Source organism: Morus notabilis, unplaced genomic scaffold (assembly GCF_000414095.1).
Source record: "Morus notabilis unplaced genomic scaffold, ASM41409v2 Scaffold1229, whole genome shotgun sequence".
Taxonomy (NCBI): Eukaryota; Viridiplantae; Streptophyta; class Magnoliopsida; order Rosales; family Moraceae; genus Morus; species Morus notabilis.
This window is the reverse complement of record NW_010362337.1, coordinates 90,208-113,877: the sequence shown is the minus strand read 5'-3', so window position 1 is coordinate 113,877 and position 23,670 is coordinate 90,208. Positions and strand designations below refer to the sequence as shown.

The window sequence follows — 23,670 nt, the reverse complement described above, 5'->3', positions numbered from 1 at the left end:
AATCTTTAGACCAGAAATATAAGTTTGAAGACGCGGGTGCTAAGAAGTTCTTAGTAGGCCAATTCATGAATTACAAGATGGTGGACTCGAAGACTGTTATTAGTTAAGTTTAAGAGCTCAAATTGATAATTCACGAGATACATGATGAAGGAATGACTATTAGTGAATCCTTTCAGGTAGCTGCGCTGGTTGATAATCTATCCTCCTCCTGGAAGGAGTTCAAGAGCTATCTGATGCACAATATGAAAGAGATGACCGTTGAGCAATTAGTTGTCAGGATTCGTATTGAAGAAGATAATAGGCGTTCTGAGAAGAAGTTTTCCAATACAACCACAAGCTATGCTAAGGCTAATGTGGTAGAGCATGATAGCTCCAAAAAGAAAGGAAAGCCCAGATCCAAGTTGGGACCAAAGGGAGGAATTGTCAAGAAGAAATTCTAAGGGAAGTGCTTCAATTGCAACAAGGTTGGGCACAAGTCGGCGGATTGCAGGCTGCCAAAGCGAAACAAGGATAATGAGGTCAATGCTGTGGACACTATTTCTAAAGAAGTGTCCGACATCAGCTTGTTTGCTGTGATCTCTGAAGTGAACTTGGTCAACTCTAATCCAAAGGAGTAGTGGCTTGATACTGGGGCTACAAGACACATTTGCTGTGACTGGGCTGAGTTTACTGATCTAGTTCCATTAGAAACTGGAGAAAAGCTTTTCATAGGCAACTCACAACTTCTGTGATCAAGGGCTAAGGAATAGTGTTCTTGAAGATGACCTCAGGCAAGGAAGTGAAGTTTCACAACGTGCCATATGTGCCCGACATCTGGAAAAATCTTATATCCGGGACAATGTTGAGCATGCATGGCTTCAAGAGGGGGTTATATAAAGAATGACATGTGGAAAATGAATGCCATAGTTGTAAAACCCAAGAAAATGAATAAAAAGAAAGAGTCTTCCATTTATATGCTTGAGTCTTCTAACTTATGATATGATAGATTAGGACATGTTAATTATGATACATTGCGTAGATTAATTAACTTGGATCACATACCTGCATTTCATATTGATTCAAAATATAAATGTGAAACTTGTGTTGAGGCAAAACTAACAATGTCATCATTCCAAACGGTAGAAAGGAATACTGAACCACTTGATCTAATACATAGTGATGTTTGTGACTTAAAGTTTGTTCAAACTAGAGGTGGTAATAAGTATTTTATCACTTTTATTGATGATAGCACAAAGTATGGCTATGTATATTTGCTAAAAAGCAAAGATGAAGCTGTAGAGAAATTTTCTCTCCACAAGTAAGAAGTTAAAAACCAACTTAATAAAAAGATTAAGATGGTAAGAAGTGACCGAGGTAGTGAATATGTCGAACCATTTAGTACGCTTTGTGCACAACATGGAATTATTTATGAAGTAACACCACTATATTCTCCCCAATCGAATGGCATTGCTGAACGGAAAAATCATACCTTAAAGGATATGATGAATGCAATGTTAATAAGTTCTGAGTTGCCACAGATTATGTGGGGAGAAGCTATTTAATTGGCTAATTACCTTTTAAATAAGGTTTCGTATAAGAAAATCGATAAGACCCCCTATGAATTGTGGAAAGGAATGAAACCTTCCTACAAATACTTGAAAGTGTGGGGGTGTTTGGCCAAGGTAATGGCACCAATGCCAAAAAAGATGAAGATAGGTCCGAAAATAGTTGATTGGATCTTCATAGGGTATGCTCATAATAGTACCACATATCGGTTCCATGTGCACGAGTCTAAAAACCCTGACATACACAAGAATAAGATAATATAGTCTAGGAATCCATCATTTTTTGAACATGTATTTCCATGTAAGACTAAGGAAGATGAGCCTAGTTCGTCAAAATGAATTTTTGAGACTATCATAGAAGATAATAGTCAAAGTTCTGGAAACAATGAAAAAATGGAAACGGAGGAAACACCTAGACGAGGTAAGAGGGCAAGGATAGAAAAGTTTTTCAGACTGGATTTTCTAACCTATATGCTAAAGGCTAAACCTTAAACATATAAAGAAGCTGTGAGCTCAACTGAGGGTCCTTTATGAAAAGAAGCCATAAAGAGTGAGATAGATTTCATCTTACAAAATCATACTTGGAAACTAGTAGACCTTCCACCAGGAAATAAACTACTAGGTTCTAAATGGATTTTTAAACGGAAAATGAAGACTGATGAAACAATTAACAAGTATAAGGCCATACTAGTAATAAAAGGTTATAGACAACGAAAATGCATTGATTACTTTGACATGTATTCTCCTGTGACGAGAATAACATCTATAAGGATGATACTAGCGATTGCTGCGCTGCGGAATCTTAAAGTTCATCAAATGGATGTGAAGACCACCTTTCTAAATGGAGATCTGGAAGAATAAATCTACATGAAACAACATGAGGGTTGTGTAGCTCCAGGACAAAAGAAGAAAGTCTGTAAATTGGTGAAGTTTTTATACGGACTGGAATAAGCTCCAATATAATGGCATAAGAAATTTGACGATGTCATGATGTCAAATGGATTCAAAATCAACGAGTGTGACAAATGTGTTTATGTCAAGAATACAGAAGACGGTTATATCATTCTTTGTCTGTATGTAGACGACATAATAATTGTAGGTAGCAATGATCGGATGGTCAAATCTACCAAACACATGTTGAACTTAAGGTTTGACATGAAAGATATGAGACCGGCTGATGTGACTTTAGGGATCAAAATCAAAATGGTGCCTGATGGTCTCATATTGACTTAGTCACATTACATGGACAAGATACTTGACAAGTTTAATAAAGATGATTCTAATTTTGCCAGAACTCCTATTGATATAAGTCAACATCTGTCCAAAAATAGAGGAGAAAACATATCTCAGGTGGAGTATGCTAGAGTGATTGACAGTCTGATGTACTTAATGAGCTGTACAAGACCAAATATTACCTTCATTGTAAGTAGATTGAGCAGATTCACGAGTAACCCAAGAGATGACCACTGAAAAGCAATTGTGAGAGTACTGAAGTACTTAAGATATACTCGTGATTATAGACTGCATTACACAAGAGAACCTGTTGTTTTAGAAGGATACTTTGACACAAGTTGGATATCCGATATACAAGATTCTAAGGCTACTAGTGGATATGTAATCACCTTGAGTGATGCAGCTATTTCATGAAAATCCTTTAAGCAAATGGTAATAACTAGATCCACGATGGAAGCTGAGTTTGTCGCTTTGGATAAATATGGCGAAGAAGCTGAATGGCTTAGACATTTCTTGGACGATATTCTGGGTTGGCCAAAGCCTGTACCTGTAATTTGCATATAGAACGATAGCCAATCAGCTATTAATAGATCACATAATACGATGTATAATGATAAGTCTAGACATATACGTCGTCGACATAATATCATTAGACAACTGATCTCAACGGGAGTCATAGTCATTGACTATATAAGGTCGAAAGGTAATATTACGGATCCGCTGACCAAAGGACTGAATAGAGATCAAGTTAAGAAAACATCGAGAGGAATGAGACTGAAGCCCATGGAATAAATAGGTCGAAGTAGTGGAAACCCAACCTAACTGATTGGAGATCTCAAGATCTAGGTTCAATGGGACAACTAAATTGTATAGACCAGCTGAGTTCACTGTGGGGTTAACCCCGGCCTGTTCCTATGATGATAACAATGAAACTCGTACGAGAAGAGGTTAAACATTAATTTTTAATGATTCTTATGCGTTGGATACGTCAAGAATCTGAGCAGAGTAATACGGGTTACTCTTCATTAAGAAGTCACATATGTGATAGAGAAGTGAGGTGGCTTCAAAGGAGAATTGTGAGGGCTCAATTCTTTAGAAACTCTTGCAAAACCAGGTAGATGTTCATGGCCAAAACGAACATAACCATGAGAACTGAACTGTGTCAGGAAGATGTCTGTGTGAGGTATATTAACGTTTACACAAAGGCAAAACAATTCAAGAACATCGCGTCTATTGGTCAGCCAATAAAGTTAATGTATTCCCACAATGGAAGGTTCAAGGGTTAACGCCTACCTATCCTTTGTAGGCATCGACTGTAGAACTTTATCACCGTGTCGAGTCTGTACTTTTCTCGGCGTCAGTCAATTTTCATTCATGTGGGGGATTGTTGGAAAATGACTTGTTAAGCCATATTAAAGGCCCATTTTAGAGGGGGCCCAATTGGATTTTGGGATGAATATTCATGCACTAAAAATGGATATTGAGTGAATGAGAAATTGATGTTCTAATTATGTCACTTGGTATGTTTAAGGTAGTTAGAAATTGCAAAAATCCCACATTGGCTAGGAATGAAGCCTTGGTGGTGTTTATAAGTAATTGCACTTTGAAACCTAGGTAAGCATTTATACCAGAGAGGCTCTCTCACGCGCATGGGGGTGTGAAACACGGTCCCGGCGGGTTAGGGGCCCAATGTGTGCGCCCGCGACCTGCAGACATGAATGCCGGATCGAAAAACTTGCTCCGTGCGGGTTTCATTTTGCAATTTTTCTTTTTATTTTTTTCCAATTGAAATCCGAAACTGTTGCATTAGTGGATGATTAACTCTGCATTATTGTAGGATTTCGAAAAACTGCAACATTAACTAGCATTATTGCTTGGTTTATGGACATTTAACTTCTGAATGTGGATGTACCTTGGAGCAGGTTCATCAGGGGCTGTAACCTCTGGTTTAAACTCCATTAATCCAATAATAAATTAGGATTTATACACCATAATGTCATGGTGTAACATCCGGATTTTGGAGCCTCTATAAAGGCCATACTGCACATGAACAAACACAACAATTTTGAGTATTCTCTTCTCCTCTCTCTCAAGTTTCTTTATGTTTCGAGTTCTTTGTGCGTTTTTCCTTTCGTTGTGTGTTTTTGGTGATAGAGGAAAGGTACAATTCTAGTTCCCTGAGACGGTTCTGATAGTGCATCGTTTTATCGTCGTTGTCGTTATATCCTGGGAGACAGACGTCCAACGTTACCTCAAGCACTCATTAGAGGGGACGAATCTGTTTTAAGGAAAGCGTGGTTCATGTGCCTCGACATCCTTGCAATTCGTTTTTGAATTTAGTAGAAATGTTGAATTTGTGTTGTAACAATTTCATTATTTTATGTTTACAAAAGTTGTTATATATATGTTGTTATTCTTTATATTATCCATATTTTTTCCTAACAGATTTCAATGAAGATAGAAAAACAGAGAGAAATTAGTAACCTTGTCCTCACTAAATGCTTCATGAGGTATTGAGCTTATTTTCTAGCCCCCTTAAGAGAATGTGCCGTGGAAGATTAACTCGTTAGAATATTTATTTAACACTTAAAAGTTTGAGCTAAATTGCCACTTAGAGCATAGGGCTAATTTCAATTTGAAGTCTCAACCATCTCAATTTGTGTAAAAAGATGAGACATCCACACCAAAGATATAATAAATTTTCCTCTGAAGTTGAAGTCGTAGATTGAAGTGCATATAGCATTTGAGAAGAAGAAGAAGATTAATCGAGTTATGAATCTTATGATGTTATTCTCGAAGTTTCAACAAAATCCACCGTTTCCAATTTTCTTGATATTTTGTGTCTTAGTTGTACCGTCATATTTTTCCTCACCTTATCTTTCTTGGTAGATATAGACCATTCAATATTGTTTTAGTCCTGTCATGTGCATATCCACAATCAGCAACCAACAAATTATTTGTAGTTTACTAAAGCATAGTTAGTTCATACCATAAGAACAGATTCCGATTTGTGGATATAAATTACCTAAACATATTCAATACAAAGAGGCAGCTAAACCGGGCGTGGGGCGGGGCGGGGCGGGGCGGGTGGTTAACGTGGGTGATGAAGTTCTTGGTTCTTTGGACAACTCTAGTTATCTTTAGACCATCTATGCATTTATTGAACTATACACAATCAAGCCAAAAATTTTCTTTGTCCAGCTAAAGTAAAGCATAATATAATGAACAGCGTTTCTTTACTTCTTTTTTCACCAAAGAAATTAGCTAAAATTTACGTTATACGACTCAGCAGGGTGGCAATTTTAAAGTTGAAATGGAACTAGACATGTTCATGCTAGAAAATGACACCTTTGTATGTTGGAACCATAATCCGCGGAGGATATAGCTATGTGGGAGACAAGTTTATAAGGCTGGAGTTTGTTTCCATGTGACGTATATTTAAGAACTGAGAATGAAAAGTAGTGGCGTTTAGTCAGTTATGGAAATGATATATATATCCCTGACAAATTGTGCAAGAACAAATTCCACTTTGTTCATAAGTACATGACTCAGTTATAAGTTACTTTGGTCATATGACTTGCAAATCTGCTAGTAGTGAAATAGGAGTTAGTAATCGTGTGCAAAATTTAGGGAATATTGATATAGATTTTCCTCTTTTTTTGGACATCTTGTGAATTATCTATAAGAGTTCCGAGGGACAATCTTTGATATGTTGGGCGTTTTGGATGGTTAAATTCCAAAAGGTCCACACAACAAGAACATATTGAAGAATGAATAGCTCCAAGTACATATAGGTGTATTGCTGTTCTATGTATTTGCTAAATCAGCGCTCTCGCCTGAGAAGAATATAGGGAATGGCCAAATATGTGATTGATTTTGTAGAGTATAAAAGGATGAAGATATGTAGACATAATGTGTAGGTACATTGGTTGCTAATGTTGCATGTGGCACTTTATCAAGTCAATGTCACATAGATGCCAAAAACCATAGGTTATTTTTAAATTGGGGCAGGCCATGAAATTTAGGAATTCGGTTATACATCTCATCGTCAAATATTGTGTTAATGTAGTGTTTTACGGATTAAATGAAGTGGTGAAACATTTTTATCTCATACAGATGGGAAAGAAACAACATAGGTATCATGTCACACATTGAACATTTAGCAATTAGATGTTCAACTTTAGTGATGTTCTAATCAATAGTTTTATGTACAAATCTGATCTGATTTTTGAAATTCTTGAAGCAATGGATTCCTTAGTTAAGTTTCTATCGTAGAATGTGCAGAAATCTGATTTTGGTTCAAAGCATTCTCCTATAATCGCTTGAAACCACAATAACATCACAATAAACCCTAGTTCTGACCATTGCAGCTTCAAAATCAAATTTCTCCCGAATTCCCGAACCCCGCAATGCGCGTAAATACTCGTTGGAAAGCTTACAAAAAAAGGAACAAGATGAAAAAAACCTTACTCAAATCCATGGGGTATAGCTCAAGTTATTATGAAATCAATCGGACACAGAAGCACACCTAAACTAAGCTTGAGCCCCCATTTTCCACAAAGCCTCTCATCCATGCATCGCCTATCAAGTAATAGGAGCCGTTGATAGCGCTTTAATCGTAAAGCCCAAATTTAAACTTGGCAATGTGAGGGATCCGTGTGATAGGCCTTTCAACCAATCAGCGTTCAGCTTTCGGATATCATCTTTCACGCACTTGACTATTTAAGGTATTTCATTTCCGTCATCGTCTCACAACCGAAATTACCAGTAAAATTACACCACCACCACCTGTATAGATTAGATCCAATCTCAAATTAAGCCCTAGATTCCAATTTCCCCAAATCTTCTCAATGGCTACTCTGGAGGAACCCGACGTGCCGGTCGAACCTCAGAATGAACCTCCTCCGGCCGAGACGGCGGAGGAAGAGAACCCGCCGGTGAAGACCGGCAAGGCGAAGAAAGCAGCCAAGGAGCCTAAGCCTAAAAAGGCTGCTGCTCCAAAGAAACGAAATCCTCCTACTCATCCTCCTTACGAAGAGGTAATTTAGATTTGTGTTCTCGAATGCAATTGTTGTGGAATTTGAGATTGGATCTGATTGTGTTTTGTCGGATTTTGGTTACAGATGATTAAGGATGCGATCGTGACGTTGAAGGAGAAGACCGGCTCGAGTCAACACGCGATCACGAAGTTCATCGAGGAGAAGCAAAAGAATCTCCCGCCGAACTTCAGGAAGCTTCTGCTATTCCACTTGAAGAAGCTCGTCGCCGCCGGGAAGATCATCAAGGTCAAAGGCTCGTACAAGCTTCCGTCTTCGTTGGCGGCGAAGCCGGCCAGTGCTGCTCCTGCGAAGAAGAAGGCGGCCGCCGCCGCGAAGCCGAAGCCGAAACCGAAGCCAAAGCCAAAGCCGGCTGCCAAGCCGAAGAGCGGGAAGTCCACCAAGGCATCGTCATCGACAAAGTCGCCGGCCAAGCCGAAGGCGGCTGCGAAGCCGAAGCCTAAAGCGGCTGCCAAGCCGAAGGCTCCCGCAAAGCCGAAAGCCGCTGCTCAACCGAAGACTAAGCCCGTTGCCACTGTGAAACCCAAGGTTACAGCCAAAACGAAGGCAGCGGCGAAACCGAAGCCTAAGCCGGCTAAGGTTGCGAGGACATCGGCGAGGCTCTCTCCAGGGAAGAAAGCAGCGGCTCCCAAGGCGGCGCCAAAGAAAGCTCCCGCAGCTAAGAAGGCACCGGCAAAGAGCGCGAAGTCTCCGGCGAAGAAGGCTCCGACGAGAAAGGGGAGGAAGTAGGTCCGGAATGAAGAGATGAAGGCTAGTGTTTGTAGGGGTAGACATGTAAATCTCTTGATTATATGCAAAAAAAAAAACCAATATGACAGACTTTTTTTTTTTTTTGTTTTGTTTTTTTTTTTTCCAGATATGTTATTCGGCATGTTATTTTGCCTTAGTTTTTTTTGTTTTTGTTTTTTTTTCCTTTTTTTCTTTTTGGTTATTGTTTTTTCGTTGTAGGGATTTGGAAATAGTTTGAGGTGTAACATTTTTAAGTTTAATGGATTATGCTTATCAGTTTGGAGCACAAAATGTTTTCGTGTAAGACCTGCTAATTAAGCCAATTAACCAGTCTTCTAGGTTTCTCATTACGTTTGAAATTAGCTTAATCACAGGCTTTCGGGATTGATTAGTGGCTTATAAAATAAACCAATTTTGTAAGTTCCCTTTGAAGGACGGAGCGTTGGCGTTTTGAATACGTCCACAATAATGGTTAGTTTGGTTGAACTTGAATTTGTCTTGCGTTAGAAGTAGCGCTTTTTTTTTTTTTGGGTGGTTGTAGGCTTATAGCTCTTCACGTGTCTCGGTAAATCGTCCCAAGATCCCTCTGTATCTCCTCCTTGGCTCATGAGATTTGGCATACAAGCAATTGCCAATTTTAAGCCTAATTAAAACTGTTGTCCAATTTATTCGTTCAAATTTGCTGTTTAATTTTGGATGTCTTAATTAGTATATAATTAATTAAATCATACTAAATTATTACATAACAAGTGTAAAAGAGTTAGTTAAAAAACAATATAAATTTTTTGCGTGGTATAATTTGATTTATTAGATACTAAAATTGACCAGTAAATTTGAATTTACCCGTTTAGCTCATTCGAGTTTATAACTTAAGTTAAAAAGTAAATTTATGTAAGAGGAAAAACTATAGCAGTAAAAGTTGAATTGAAATTTAATCGTCCCCCGTTCACTTCGCTGATTCGAGTTTAGAATTCAAGTTTTTCTACAGTAAAAAGCTCTCACAAACAATTACATCTAACTTTTTTGCTACAGTAAAAAGCTCACATAAAATCACATCTCAACTCGAATTCTAAACTCGAATCAGCGAAGTAAACGGGGCCTAAATCTGTTGTCTAATTTTTAGCGTCTTAATTAATGTCTAATCAATTAACTCATATAAAATCATTCCATAATAAGCACAAAAGAATTAGTTAAAAAGTAATATAAATTTTTGACATGACGTGACATGATTTGATTGAATAGACACTAAAATTAGAGAGTAAATTTGAGTTTGTTTGTTTCCTCGTTCGAGTTAATAGTTTGAGTTAAAAAATGGTAAGAGAAAATACTATAGCAATAAAAATTGAATTTAAATTTTTATGAGTGAAAATATAAATTGTGATTTCAACCTCTAGCGGCATGCTTCTGCGGAGAATATTCTATGCACAACAAATGCAATTGAGTTAAATTCGAAATGTTTTGTAACTTTTGTTGCCCCTCATTGTTTTTGTATTAATTTAGCTACCTTTTCATCATTTTTTTTTAATACCAACAAATGTGATTCATGTTTTTCAAGTTTTGCTTTTGTGAATCTGACCAAATGTGTTAATGCTAGAAATGTTGCCACTTGCTAATGATGGCAATTACTCATTAATGTTCTCCCATCGGTTAAATGTGTAGCATACTTTTAAGACTTGTATTAGAGTTCTTGATTGAGATAATATGTTTGAATCCGCATTTTTTCATTATTAACGATATGCATTGATTCCGTCTGTTGTGAATACTGAGTAGCCAATCTGATACTTGGCATTGATTGATTTAGCTTTTCGGGAAAAAAAAAAAAAAAAAAAAACAATTAACAGCTCAACCATGCTTGGTACACTTTTTAAACATCGTTACTAGGTTGTGTTCCTCTAAATGAAATTTTACATTTACGCTTTACCTTTTAGTACAACAACTACTAGAACACTCGTTGAAAAACAAAAAATTATGACTAGCAATAGTTAATGAAGTTTGAAAGTGAAACCACAGAGAGTCAATCACTTGGATCTTTCAACTTTCTGGATGGCATACTTGAGCTCCTGTTGAATGTTTAACCTTGAAGGTGAGAGTACAATATCTTTCCAAACTGAACCTGCCTCACAAGCCGGGTTGGGGTGCTTGTAGAGTTCGTATATGGATTTGGCTTCGTCATTCAACCTTCCTACCCTCTTTAAACAATCAATCTCGTCTGGATCAACCAGCAGTGTCTTGTCTCTGTCTTTCCATCCTATCAACTTCACAACACAAGTATACAAGTATCTCATGTTTATTGCATGGGAACAGAAATGCAAGCGTTACTCTTTTTGTCACTATCTGAATTTACTGTTTAGCATACGGATTCTACTAACATAGAATATCATTATTTAAACAGAAAATAATATAGCAGACTTCACGTGTCAAGCAGTGAATGCAAAGAGTGACGCTAACATTTATCATATAATAATATATAAGTACCTAAACCAGTACTCTTCTTTATTCATATAAGGAAGGAGCTACAACAAAACTGTTAGGCCTCTGGTAAGAAAAGTTTATGTGAGAAGGGCCAAGAGGGGAAACGGGGTGGGCCCAGGACTAAATGAAGTGGGCCAGCCAATGATGTGGGAAGCCCACCTGGGGAACCGAGAATGGTCGGTTAGTGCTCGGGGGAATATCAGGGGAGTATCGAGGCAGAGGGAAGGCATCGTGAATCTGTGCATGTGTTGCTGCCTGGGAGTTTAGGGATTATTCAAAAATCCTCCACTATCTTAATTTTCCTGCACTCTGTTTTCTTCTTCTTCCTTCGTTGAATTCTAGGGCCTTCCACGAGCCTGAGTTGTATCAATCAATTTCATACAATAAAATACGTTGAGTGAATTTCAGGAATTACCACATTGTTGACAATTCTTAGCTAAACGCCTAGGATCCTATCATTTTATGTTAGGATCCTGGTTGAGTCCCACATTGCTAAAGTATGGGCTTAACATGTGAGTTTATAATCACTTGGACACCCTATCCCTACAAGCTAGCTTTTGGGGATAAATTCTACTCAAGGGTTATAACAATTTGGTATCAGAGCATGCCCCTCCTCAGGCCCACGTTGCGGAAGGGGCGACCTGGAAAGGCCAGAGTGGGCCATCCAGAGTGGGCCGCCGTGGACGTCAGTGTCAGAAGTGTGGTGGTATGTTAGGATCCTGATTGAGCCTCACATTGCTAAAGTATGAGCTTAGCATGTGAGTTTATAACCACTTGGGCACCCTCTCTTTACAAGTTAGCTTTTGGGGATGAGTTCTACCCAAGGGTTATAACAATTTTCTGTTTCCAAGCTACAAAACTATAATCCAAATTATGTTCAAAGTTATCTAACTTGGCATGATTGTATAAGGTACTCTCTACAAGTTAACTTTTGGGGATGAGTTCTACCCGAGGGTTATAACAATTTTCTGTTTCCAAGCTACAAAACTATAATCCAAATTATGTTCAAAGTTATCTAACTTGGCATGATTGTATAAGGTAGATAAGCTTCATTTTTTTAGGCGTGTTTGATCCACAATTCAGGTGAAGCATTAGGAACAAAAAAAAAAAAAAAGGAAGAAAATAATGTACCGTAGGTGGGCCCTCCAAAGCATTGGTGCAGTATAATCTTGCATTATCAACCAGTTGGCAGTATGTTTGGAATGCATTTGCGAACCTCTTGTGTGATTTCAATTGTGAGTTTACTCTAACAGCCCTTCTGCATATGATGGCTCTCCTATTGACACCCCAAATAACCATTTTGATGAGTCAGATTGTCAAGAGGAATAAAAAAGAGTACTTGTTTCTTTCTATGATGGCTCTCCTATTGACACCTCAAATGACCATTTTAATAAGTCAGATTGTCAAGAGGAATAAAAAAGAGTACTTGTTTCTTTCTATGATGGCTCTCTTATTGACACCCCAAATGACCATTTTGATTAGTCAGATTGTCAAGAGGAATAAAAAAGAGTACTTGTTTCTTTCTTTAGCACACACATTGGAAGTATAAACTGTAAATGAGTAAGATTACCTTATGCCTCTAATAACAGCTAGGTAAGCGTCACACACAACCCCAACAAGCTCTATCCTATACGGTTTCCTCCTCTTGCCCCCCACTTTCTCTGGCTCTTCATCTTCAATTCTTTCCCAATAGTTCTCCTTGACAGTTCCATCTTCATCCACCTTGTAACCAGCTCCCATCCGGTAACGCCGGCGGTGGACGTTTCTAGCCATTGTTACTGTCTGCACAACAAATGGGACCCAGGAGAGTGTGCCATCCATGATCACATCCCTCCCTTCATTGAGTGCCGTCACCAAAAGGGATGATGCTGCATCTGTAGATGACTGATGTACCTGTTTCACATTTTTCTTTGGTTAAGTAATCCCATGCATAGATATATTACTTGAATCAATTGGATTGTCTGTACCAATTAATGTAAATTAATAATCTAAAAAACTAACATCAAAACAGTGATATGCTTGTCAAACTAGCATCATGTGTGGAATTACTACTCTTTGTTTCCATAATGTGCTACAAATTGCAAGTGAATTTATGTGCAAAAAGGCTATACAATCTTTGGTGGGGAGAGAAAAAATATATATCACCAGCTCAGCAGTTTGAAGCATATCGTGATGCCCTCTGGAGCTAAGGGCTTTGTAGATTACATCTGATTCCTTGAAGGCATCTGCCTCTATGATCACTGCATTCCCTGCAGCTCCTGCCCAGAATGGCCTGTTCCACATTTCAATCAAAATATATACTATTAACTCCTTTCCTGTTTTCAGTTAGATGCTAATAATTAGATGTTACTAATCTTAGCACTCAAATCAATATTTGTGATTGAATTGAGTGTTTCAGATGCAGAATTCTCAATGTGGGATTAAATCTAGATGAATTGGAGGTGACTAGCTTGATAGCCTAACAAATATATTTGTTATTGAATCTATGTACTTCATACTCTTTGAGAATGTCCTTCAACACACTGCTCTTCCCTGCTCCCATCCCGCCGCCCATGAGGAGGAGGACAGGACTTCTTTCGGCATGGGCTACCGGAGCCATCACTTCTGTACATCGCGAGTCATCATTGGATGCCAACCCCATAGCTTTCAACTCCTCCACTAAGGTAGTGAAAACTCTAGCCACCTTAAGATTCTTTGTCACCCTCTCAAATCTCTGCTGCCTATACAAGATTAGGTCCATTAGAAACATAAAAGTGAATTGAATTGACTAGTTTACTATATAAATTCAGCCTACTACTAGTAGTAAAATTACTGAAAGCAAAACTATTCATTTATGCAATCAATGAAATTTGTTTGTTACTTGTGATTATACCATCCAAAAGTTTCCAATTCATTTTTCTGAAAAATAGTGTGTTATTCTCTCTTAGATCTGGTAGCTTTGACTTCTGTTCTTTTAACAAACAGCTCTTCATAATTACTTAGGGTGATTACAGCGTTCTTTTCCAAGTTTTGGATCAAAGACAAAAAAGGAAAACTACCCTTTTTGATGAGGAGGTTATTTGTCGATAAATTAAGTATTTTTGAGTTTAAATATTTGTGAGTCTTCAAGCACTTTTGTTAGTTTAATATGTTTTTAGTGTTATTTTGTAGAAAAAATAATAAAATAGGACTTAGTGGCCTTTTAGAGTCAAAAAGCACTCAAGGCCACACGAGGGTCCTCTTGGGCAGAATCACCTGCGCGGGCGTGCGCAACACCACGCGAGGCTGCGAAATATTAGACACGCGAGCGCGCCACCAGCAGTGCGGCCGCACCACCGAGGCACGCGGCCACACCCTCATGCGTGCTGTTGACAAACCTTGAGCCATTTTTCAACCCTTGATCAATATAGATGGCTAATTTGGGACCTTTGGATGAGTTTGTCTAAGATTTTCTCTGTGTTTGAGCATACTTAGGCAAAAAAAAAAACCCTAGTTCTCAATTGGGAGAGGATGAGAGGCACAAAAATTCCTAGAGAGAGAAACTTGGAGTTGGAGATTCTTGAAGAATGCTTGCGAGAGATTCTTAAAGATTTGAAGACTTGAAGCTCATCTCCACAAGAATTTTCTCTTCCTTCTCCATTTTCTTTGTAGTTCTTTTTTTTTTTTTTTTAGTTTTTATTCTTAAATTTGTGATTTTGGTTATAGATTCCTCTATATTGAGCTACACTTCATATTCTAGGGCTTGATGTACCTTTATTTGAACCATGTTTGATTATATTGTCAATTGTTAGTTTAAATTCCATTTTAATTTATTTATATTTCTCTATGCTTGATGTTTCTAATTTATGTGGGCAAGTTGTTAGATAATTTTAGATTGTGATTTTGAAGCTCAAGAGATATTGATTTCATAGTCCGGAATTGAGAAACATAGCCTTAGTTGTTGTGAGTCTGGGAGGAGATCAATGCTTAGATAATCTTGTTGAGAGTCTAGAATATTATGAGACCGAGAGGTGATCAAGACCTTGATTATCAACTAGGATTTCGATTGTTGTGAGGCCGGGAGGCGATTGACATTTGAGTTCTAATTTAAGGGCTAAACTTAATAAGTGTATGAGTAAACGGGTTGGATAGGAATATTAATTCGGGGATTCATGCATATGATTTTGTTTGATGCTCGGGAGAGGTAGCGAGGTTAGATTATAACCCTTGATTAATGAATTGAGTGGAATTGGCTAGCATTGGCTTGATATGATGAACATAGGAATGATAAAGTGAAGTCAAGTCCCTAATAAATTTGTGCATAGAAATTTCTATATTTTATTTTATTTTTGTATTTATATTTGTTCTAGTTCTATTTTTATTTTATTGAGTTCAGTTATCTAAGTAAAGTTGAATTATGATAATTACGGTATTTAGTGACAATTTAATACCCAATCTTTATAAAGATAATACTCACTGACTCTTTACTATCAAAACTTGACACCGTACGTAGGGCGAACACTTTTGTTAAACAATATTTTTGTTTCAAATCTTTCCAAATTGAAAAGGTAGAAAAGCAAATTAATTAAAATCTTCTTCATGCATGCATAAATACCCACCTGGTCGCTCGCATTACAATGTCCTTTAGCTTCTTTTTAGGCTCTGCATCATGACTCAATACCTGAAATTTAAGATTCCCTAATTACTATTTAATTTGCAAAAAAGAAAAAAATGTACTATTAATCATAACAGAAAGAGCAGTTAATTATAATTACATCATTTTGTAATCATAATGACTAGATAGAGATGAATATCATGATCACCTGGCTAATCATAAGATCAGCTTGGCTCCAATGAAAGGCAAAGTAACTAAGAATGCATCTCTCAAACTCCTCAACAAGCTTCACAAAAAGAGAATCCGCATCTGGCTCATTAGCAAAGAAAGTATATATATCATCCTCAAATCCTCCTGATTTCCTGACGTATTCTGAAGCTAACTTGCACAGATGTGGACATTCTCTTCTATCCTTAAATCCCATCTGCCTAGCTGTACAGACACAGTTAAAAAAAAAACATTATAAATAACAATAATAATAATAATCAACATGAAAAGCTAATTAAAAATAACATGTTTAATTAGATCTCAAATGCTATAGGTGGGAAGAATTAATTACCTACATAATGGGAGAATCTCTCCAGCTTTTCAGCACGGCCATTCTCTGACGCTTTTTTCCGGGGAATCATCTTCTGATCCTTGAGCTTTCGGAGGCGATAATGCATTACCGCCGCGATGATTAATCCGATCGAAGAGACTACGTAGATCTGCGTGAAGGTTTGTTTGCTTCCATTATCTGAACAAAATGGAGACTTAGATATTGATGAATGGATATAAAAAAAAATTACAACGTAGTACTATATATACAAGTGTAACTCTTGTTCTTTGCCGAAAAATAATTACCCCTCTGCATGTCGTATGATTAATCCAGAAAAATGGACGAACTGATATGATGAATTTTCGTTTGTTGTAAAGATGAGATTCCGAAAGTGAAAAATGAACAAAAAGTCTGGAATTTGCTTATGAGACTTCCTTTTGTAGGTGCATGTTCATGGTCGTCGTTGTGTTTTGAACTTTTGAGAGACTTAAGTGCCAAAGAATTCTTTGAATAACACGTGTAACTATTCGTTGTCTACATTCCGGGACAAACAAACTGACTGGTTCTGCATTAAAACAAATGTCCACTGTAATATTTTTTTCAGACAACGAAAAAAATATTTTGATCTATAATTTTCCATAAAGCCAAAAGAAATTATTATTTATTTTTTTTAAGGGGGCCAAACGAAATTATTCATATAAAAGTAAAATTCTTGTACCAAATAAAAACCAAGGTGATTAGTATTATTGGTCTCTAAGTAATTAGCAAATTAATTTTTAATCTTTTAATTTTGACAATTTTTCCGAACTCTTAATTTACTAGCAAATTTCGACAATTAAAAAGGTCCCATATAAAAAAACCATTTTTTAATCTGAAATTACTAAATACTCTAATAGATAGCAACACAAAAAGGGAAATCAAAATTTTGTAATTATTAAAACATACCTCCATTTGTTAGTTACTAATTTACAAGTTTAGGGACCGATATTGTTGAACTTTTCAAATATTTTTAGTACTATTTGATTATCGTATTCATAAAGTTATAATTACTTACGTTACTGAGATTAGTAATGTCATTATATATAAGATTGATTTCTAAAATTCTCTATTAACTATAGCACTTGCAACAACGTGGCCCTAATATTCAAAACGTAACGTTCTTTTTTCCAATCTATGAAATATTAATAAAAGAACTCATTCGGTTAGCATTTGTTCGCTAAAATTTTTTACAAACTTCACTCTTTATCTTATGCGTGTTATTTTCGAAAAAGATCCTAGCAAAAATAATTTTTTTCCTTAATATTTTATAGATTGAGGGGAATACATATTATATTTTAGAAAAAATTTCATTTTCGTACCTTGTGATATATCAAAATATGAGTTGGGTATTGTTAGGTATTTTTATTAGTTGGTAATTTATTGGCAATCTTGTAAAAATTTAAAAAATAGGTTCAAGAAGATTTCAGATTGCGGAAGAAGAATTCGAATCAGATTTGAAGTTAAAGTTACAGATTTTGTTAAGTTGAGATTTAAAGAGATAAAGATAAAGGCTTGGTCAAAGGAAGATAAGACATTAGTTGAGATTTGGAGAGATAAATATAAGGCATTGGTTATTTGAATTTAAATGGGAGATAAAACTTGCATGAAGATCAAGTTATTTTCGGATTTGAATTCTTGGCTTCATCCGATTATTGTTAGAAGAGTTGAATGGCTTATATATATATATATGTGTGTGTGTGTGTGTGTGTGTGTGTGTGTATTCACGTGAGTTACACAATTAAGCTTGAGTTGCACATAAGAATTGGAACTTGAAATTTGACTTGGTCAAAGAAAAGTCAAAGATAACTTGCTATAATGAAAGATAAGGCATTGACGTGGAGATGGCTAAGAGAATATTAGATGTTGCAAATAAAGCTGAGGAGAATTTTTTGTTATCTGAATATAGGCTCAAAAGTTGAAAAAGGAGATACGTGGAATGAGTTTATATGGGAAGTGGCTCTGCAGGAAAAGGTGGGTCGACTACAGGAAAAAGTCTTGTGATAGAGAATCGGTGCTTAAGTAGAACAATATGTAATTTATGTTTTTTCTCATTGAAAGTATGAACAACTGAAGGGAGTTCAGCAGTTAAAGGTGAAGACGTGTGGTACACGCTAAACAGTGTCATTGTGAGAGTTCATCACAGCGGCGTCATAGTCTAGTAGGGAGTCATTGAGTGAATAAGTTCGTCAAGGTTGTAATTCTTAAATCATAGTGAAACTGTTTACTGTCTGGGCGTGGCCCCGCAGAATAGGTGTGTGCACCGAACTGCGATATCATATTGTGTGTTCCTTTACTTTTTGCACTTTATTTTACTCGAGCAACTGAACGTAGTTAACTCAGATCTATGAGGTACCATCTATTTTTAATAATTTTGTGTCAGTACCTAAACCTTTTAGAAAATCTTCTTTTAGTATCTTAGACAGTTTTTTGAGACACGAAAAGATAAAATTACTTTTATTATTAAATATATAATTTTTTTAAAAAAAAATCATCAAGATTTTTGCTTTATGTTTGGGGCAGAATGAAGTTTAAGTATTTAGTTGCATGTCTAAGATTTTTTAAAAAGCTTTTTTATATATTTAATAATAAGGGTAATTTTATCTTTGTGTCACAAAAAACTGCCATGAGGCATCAAAAGAGGATTTTTTAAAAGGTCTAGGTATCGAGATGAAATTATTAAAAACATAGAGTACCAAACTTATATTTTGATATATCACAGGGTATCAAAATAAAATTTTCCCTATATTTTAAAGATCATGTGACAGATTGTTAGAATGATAGTTGAGATAATTTTTGCACTTGTTTAAGAAAGGGATTTCTCTAATAGGATCAGAAAAAATGAGCTATCGATAATTTTTTATTTTCAATCGTTGTATCAAAAATTATTTATTCTGTATAATTTTTAATCTGATTTGATTTTAATTAAATCTAGTGGTAAAAAACCAATACCTAATAGTAAGGTGGTCATACTAGAGAAACTCTTTTAAAAAAAATAAAGAAAAGAAAATTAGTCCCCGTTTTTACAATAAGCACTATTATGGGCAAGTTCGAACTATTTTTTTAATTGAATCGGTTAACTCAGTTATTTTAGATAAGAATCTTTATAGTGAAAACCTCAATTATGACCTATTTGTAGAATAAGTATTTTTAATTGTTAATCTAATTTTTTTAATAATTAGATTTGCATAAATCTATACATACAAATTTGACTATTTGAAAAAATTAGGGGTTGTTCTTTTAGAGTGTAACTTAAGTGTAGTTTTTGAGTTATAACTTGAGTTGAAGTTAGAATTTGAATAACGTCGAGTAAAATTGAATAAAGTTAAAATTTAAAAAAATGTGAACTTAAATAAAATTAAAATTTGAGTTGTCTTTTTTTTAATTTTTTAGACAAAAGAACGTGATCATATAAGGCAAAATCACCTGCTGCATCAGTTGTGACCCACTGGGGTTCCCAAAGATGCACCTTAATAGAAGCCTCTTTTTGATAGGTTAATACCCGATTCAGGGCTTAGGTGCACCGCCGAAGTATAAGTCATTATTGAGTAGACATTAGTTTATTAGTTTATGAATTTAAAATTATTTTTATTTTATGTGTATTTTTTATAAAAAAAATATTATAAAAAATTATAAATCATAATTAAAAAAACTAGAGCTATTCCAAGACAGGCTGTCCTTGCTCTGACTGCAAGTGCTAAAGTTGGCCTCTTAGGAGCCCGTATCGGGGCCGCGAGAAGAGAACCTGCCCTAAAGAGGACTCCAGAGCTATATCTGGCATGGTTGGCCCGGTCAATCATCCGGGTTCCCTCACATAATCTCCCCCCGTCAGGGGGAGTTCCGGGATAAAAGATAATTGCAGCAATTTTTCTTCTCCGCCCCCCCCCCCCCGCTTCATCCTCTTCAAGCAATGCTCCAAAAGTTAGACTCTCATCCTTATTCACATCCTTAAAACGACCCAAATCTCCAAATCCCAAAAACTCACCAGACAATACCGCCACTTCGAAGAATTCCAGAACTCCAGTTCCAAAAGCTCCGGTTCAAACCGAACCCCAAAAGTTCCTCAACACCAAATGCAAGTCTCCATCCGAAGTTGTTCGCCGCTTCGACGAGATGATTCGGACGAAGCCCACTCCTCCTGTTTCGTTGTTCAACTGTTTGTTATCTGCTCTTGCTAAGAAAAAGCATTACTCTGACGTTTTTCCGCTTTACAATAGGATGAATTCAAGTGGGTTGTTGCCCAATTTTATCACGCTTAGTATTTTGATCAATTGTTTTTGCAATACGAATCGGGTTTCGGACGCTTTTGTGGTTGTGGGAAGTATGTTGAGGAGGGGTTTTAGTCCTAATATTGTGTCGTATACATCTTTAATAAAGGGCTTGTTTATGGAAGAGAAGATTTTTGAGGCAATTAGGTTGTACAAGAATATGTTCAAGTTGGGGTGTAAGCCTACAGTTGTTACATATGGGACTTTGATTGATGGGTTGTGTAGAACCGGAAATACAAATATTGCACTTAAGTTGCATGAGGAAATGTCGAGTGGAAATGGACGGCATGGACTCGATTGCAAGCCGAATTTAGTTTCCTATGGGGCTATTATTGATGGACTTTGTAAAGAGGGGATGGTAGAAAAGGCGAAGGAGATTTTCTTGGAGATGAAAGCCGCGGGGATCGCTCCTGATGTTGTTGTTTATAGCTCTCTTATACATGGTTTGTGCTTTGATGATAAGTGGGATGAGGCTAAAAGTTTGTTTGTTGAGATGATGGACCATGGCGTGAGGCCTAACACGGTGACGTTTAATGTGTGGATAGATGCGCTTTCGAAGAAGGGGAAGAGGAAACAAGCTAGGGATATGCTTGAAATGATGGTTGAGAGAGGAGTGAGTGCTGATCTATTTACTTACAACGCTTTGCTAGATGGTTTCTGTAGAGCTGGTAAGCTTGAGAAAGCCAAGGAGCTATTTTATTCCTTGCCAGCCAAAGGTTGTGAACCCAATTCGTATAGCTACAATATGTTGATCCGTGTGCATATTATGAAGAGGAAGATTGAGGAAACTTTGAAGATCTTTCGGGAAATGATTCCCAAGGGAGTTAGCCCCACAGTTGTTACATATAACACTTTATTATGTGGTCTCTTCCATGCAGGTAAGGTTGACGATGCTCGCAAGATGTTTGATGAGATGCAAGATCATGGTATGGTGCCAAATTCATCGACGTATTCTATACTTTTGGATGGATTGTGCAAGAACAATCGTGTTGAGGAGGCCTTGGAAATATTTCGTACTTTAAAAGATAGTAATTTTGAAATGACTATTCAAGTTATGAACACCATCATTAATGGATTGTGTAAGTCGGGGAAGTTTGAGATTGCGTGGGAGCTATTTCAGCGGTTGCTACAAAGAGGCCCGGTGCCTAATGTTATCACGTATTCCATCATAATCAATGGGCTTTGCAAAGAAGGGCAACTAGAGAAGGCAAATTGTTTGTTTCTAGAGATGGAAGGTCAGGGCTGTTCTCCAAATTATGTTACATATAACACACTAATGCGTAGTTTCTGCGACAACAATGAGCTCCCAAAAGTGGTCGAACTTCTTCACCAAATGGCGAAGAGAAATGTGCAACCTGACGCCTCTACATTCTCCATCGTGATAGACTTGGTATCGAAGGATAAAAAATATCGCGAATGTCTGGATTTGCTCCCAACATTCCCTATGCAGGAGAAAGAGAAAGACGATATGTTTACTTTCGACTCGGTAGCATGAGTTTCAGTTGATAATCTTCACCTGGAAGTACGAAATTTTGATGAACTACTTTAGCACCATTCTTTTGTTGGTTGATAAGCAAAGACCGGATCTGCCATAGCTATGCCAACTTCTATATGTACTGTTGTACTTTATATAGTTTAATATTCAGTGTAATCTTTTATTTATTGTAATTAAAAAAAGATAATTAATCAGCAAAATTTCATTTGAATATCTATCCCGACCCCTTTGTTTTAATGCAGTGTTCAAGAGAAGGACAAAGATAAGAGACTTGTTTGTCTCCACATATGATTTAAAAAAATGAAGGAAAGATCAGAAATTAAGGCTTAATTCATTTCACCGATTCGAGTTTTCAGTTTTAGGTTTTTACAGTTAAAAGCTCTCAGAAAATGTCACATTTAACTATTTCTGTCACAGTGAAAAGCTCTCAGAAAATGTCACATCTTAACTCAAATTGAAAACTTGAATCCGCGAAATGAACGAGACCTAAGAAATGTCGGCAATCAATATTCATTGTATTGATTTATTTTCCTGATGTTCGAGGCTAGCTTGGATTGGATGTATGATTCACAAAGGGCAAGGAAACAAAATTGGAAACTTGTAGCAGTAGCGGTAGGGCCAAATATTTGCCTTTTTTCACTTGTGCCGTCTCTTCAACAAGTTAAAGGGGGAATTTGGGTTGTCACGAAAATGCAGAATGTGAACAACTACAACGATACAAGTGTTATCCATCCTTCAATGAAGCAAAATTCTTCTCACTGCTTTTTATGGAGTTTGCGAAAGTAAGCAACCAAACAAAATCTTGGAGATCACCTAGGCCTTACCTACTCCTACTCCATTCTATCACCATTAACAATATTACTCCAACTACATGTTTAGGACGTGAAATGTGTAGCTCAAGTGGTTGAGTGTGTGAGTATGTGCGTATGTCCAGAAGATGTTTGATTTATGAATTCATAATTATAATTCAAAATCATTCTCATTTTACGTGTATTTTTTATGAGAAAAAACACTGTAGAGAATCATGAATCATGATTCAAAATCATGAACGAATATAAGAAACAAACGTTCCCGTCTTGATGGTTTCATTTTTCGAGTAAAGTGAGAGTCATAACCTATCAAAAGAAAGGTGAAAAAAAAAACTCCATTTTCTATTCTCTCCATCCCATCCATTTACGTACCATGGGCTACTTTTGTAGGCTGAAATTTTGTTTTAGTTGAAATTTGTCCAATAAGATCTATATATATCAAGATGAGGAGTTTGATTAATTACTGAGGCCTAAATGATTGGAAAAAACAAGGTTTAATCAATAATCTAGGAAAATTATTTAGCCATAGATCATGGAAAGTATTTTAGGTCATTGAGGTGGTATAGCCTATCTTTATGTTGGCAATACCATAGATAATGATGCCCAACAAAATCTGTCTTTCAGATAGACTTTTACGTTTGCTGCTGAATGCTTTTCGAAGCATCATTGGTGACAATTTAGTCAAAAGGTAATGAGACTATACTTGTTTTTTTTTTTTTTAAATTTATTTACTTTAAGATTTCTGTCGGGTTTGCTTTATCCAAGTTTAGTCCACTTTGGAAATTTTCCTGTCGTAGACTACTCTCGAGTTAAGTGACGTTTATTTTATGAGTTCTACTTAGTTTAAAATTAAGATTTATAGTTTTATTATAATGTTTTTTTTTTCATAAAAAATTTAAATTTTAAAAATTAGAAC

The 23,670-nt window shown here is 36.4% G+C and overlaps 3 protein-coding genes across 3 annotated transcripts; 2 read left to right on the top strand and 1 right to left on the bottom strand.

Annotated features, from left to right (window-relative positions):
* Nucleotides 1-7,533: 7,533 nt before the first annotated feature.
* Nucleotides 7,534-8,854, top strand: LOC21389210 (histone H1). Its single transcript, XM_010101779.2, has 2 exons — nt 7,534-7,816; nt 7,901-8,854. Exons 1-2 carry the CDS (start codon nt 7,628-7,630, stop codon nt 8,561-8,563), a joined length of 852 nt encoding a protein of 283 aa, XP_010100081.1. The 5' UTR covers nt 7,534-7,627; the 3' UTR covers nt 8,564-8,854.
* Nucleotides 8,855-10,581: 1,727 nt separating this feature from the next.
* On the bottom strand, nt 10,582-16,461 carry LOC21389209. Its single transcript, XM_024167972.1, has 9 exons — nt 16,452-16,461; nt 16,168-16,344; nt 15,817-16,040; nt 15,613-15,674; nt 13,534-13,755; nt 13,181-13,307; nt 12,606-12,928; nt 12,167-12,311; nt 10,582-10,818 (listed from the first exon to the last, which is right to left on the bottom strand). The coding sequence occupies exons 1-9, from the start codon at nt 16,459-16,461 to the stop codon at nt 10,582-10,584; spliced, it is 1,527 nt and encodes a 508-aa protein (XP_024023740.1).
* An 83-nt stretch (nt 16,462-16,544) lies between these two features.
* Nucleotides 16,545-22,163, top strand: LOC21389208 (pentatricopeptide repeat-containing protein At1g63330). Its single transcript, XM_010101777.2, has 3 exons — nt 16,545-16,555; nt 17,596-17,755; nt 20,035-22,163. Exons 1-3 carry the CDS (start codon nt 16,545-16,547, stop codon nt 21,943-21,945), a joined length of 2,082 nt encoding a protein of 693 aa, XP_010100079.2. The 3' UTR covers nt 21,946-22,163.
* Nucleotides 22,164-23,670: the final 1,507 nt, after the last annotated feature.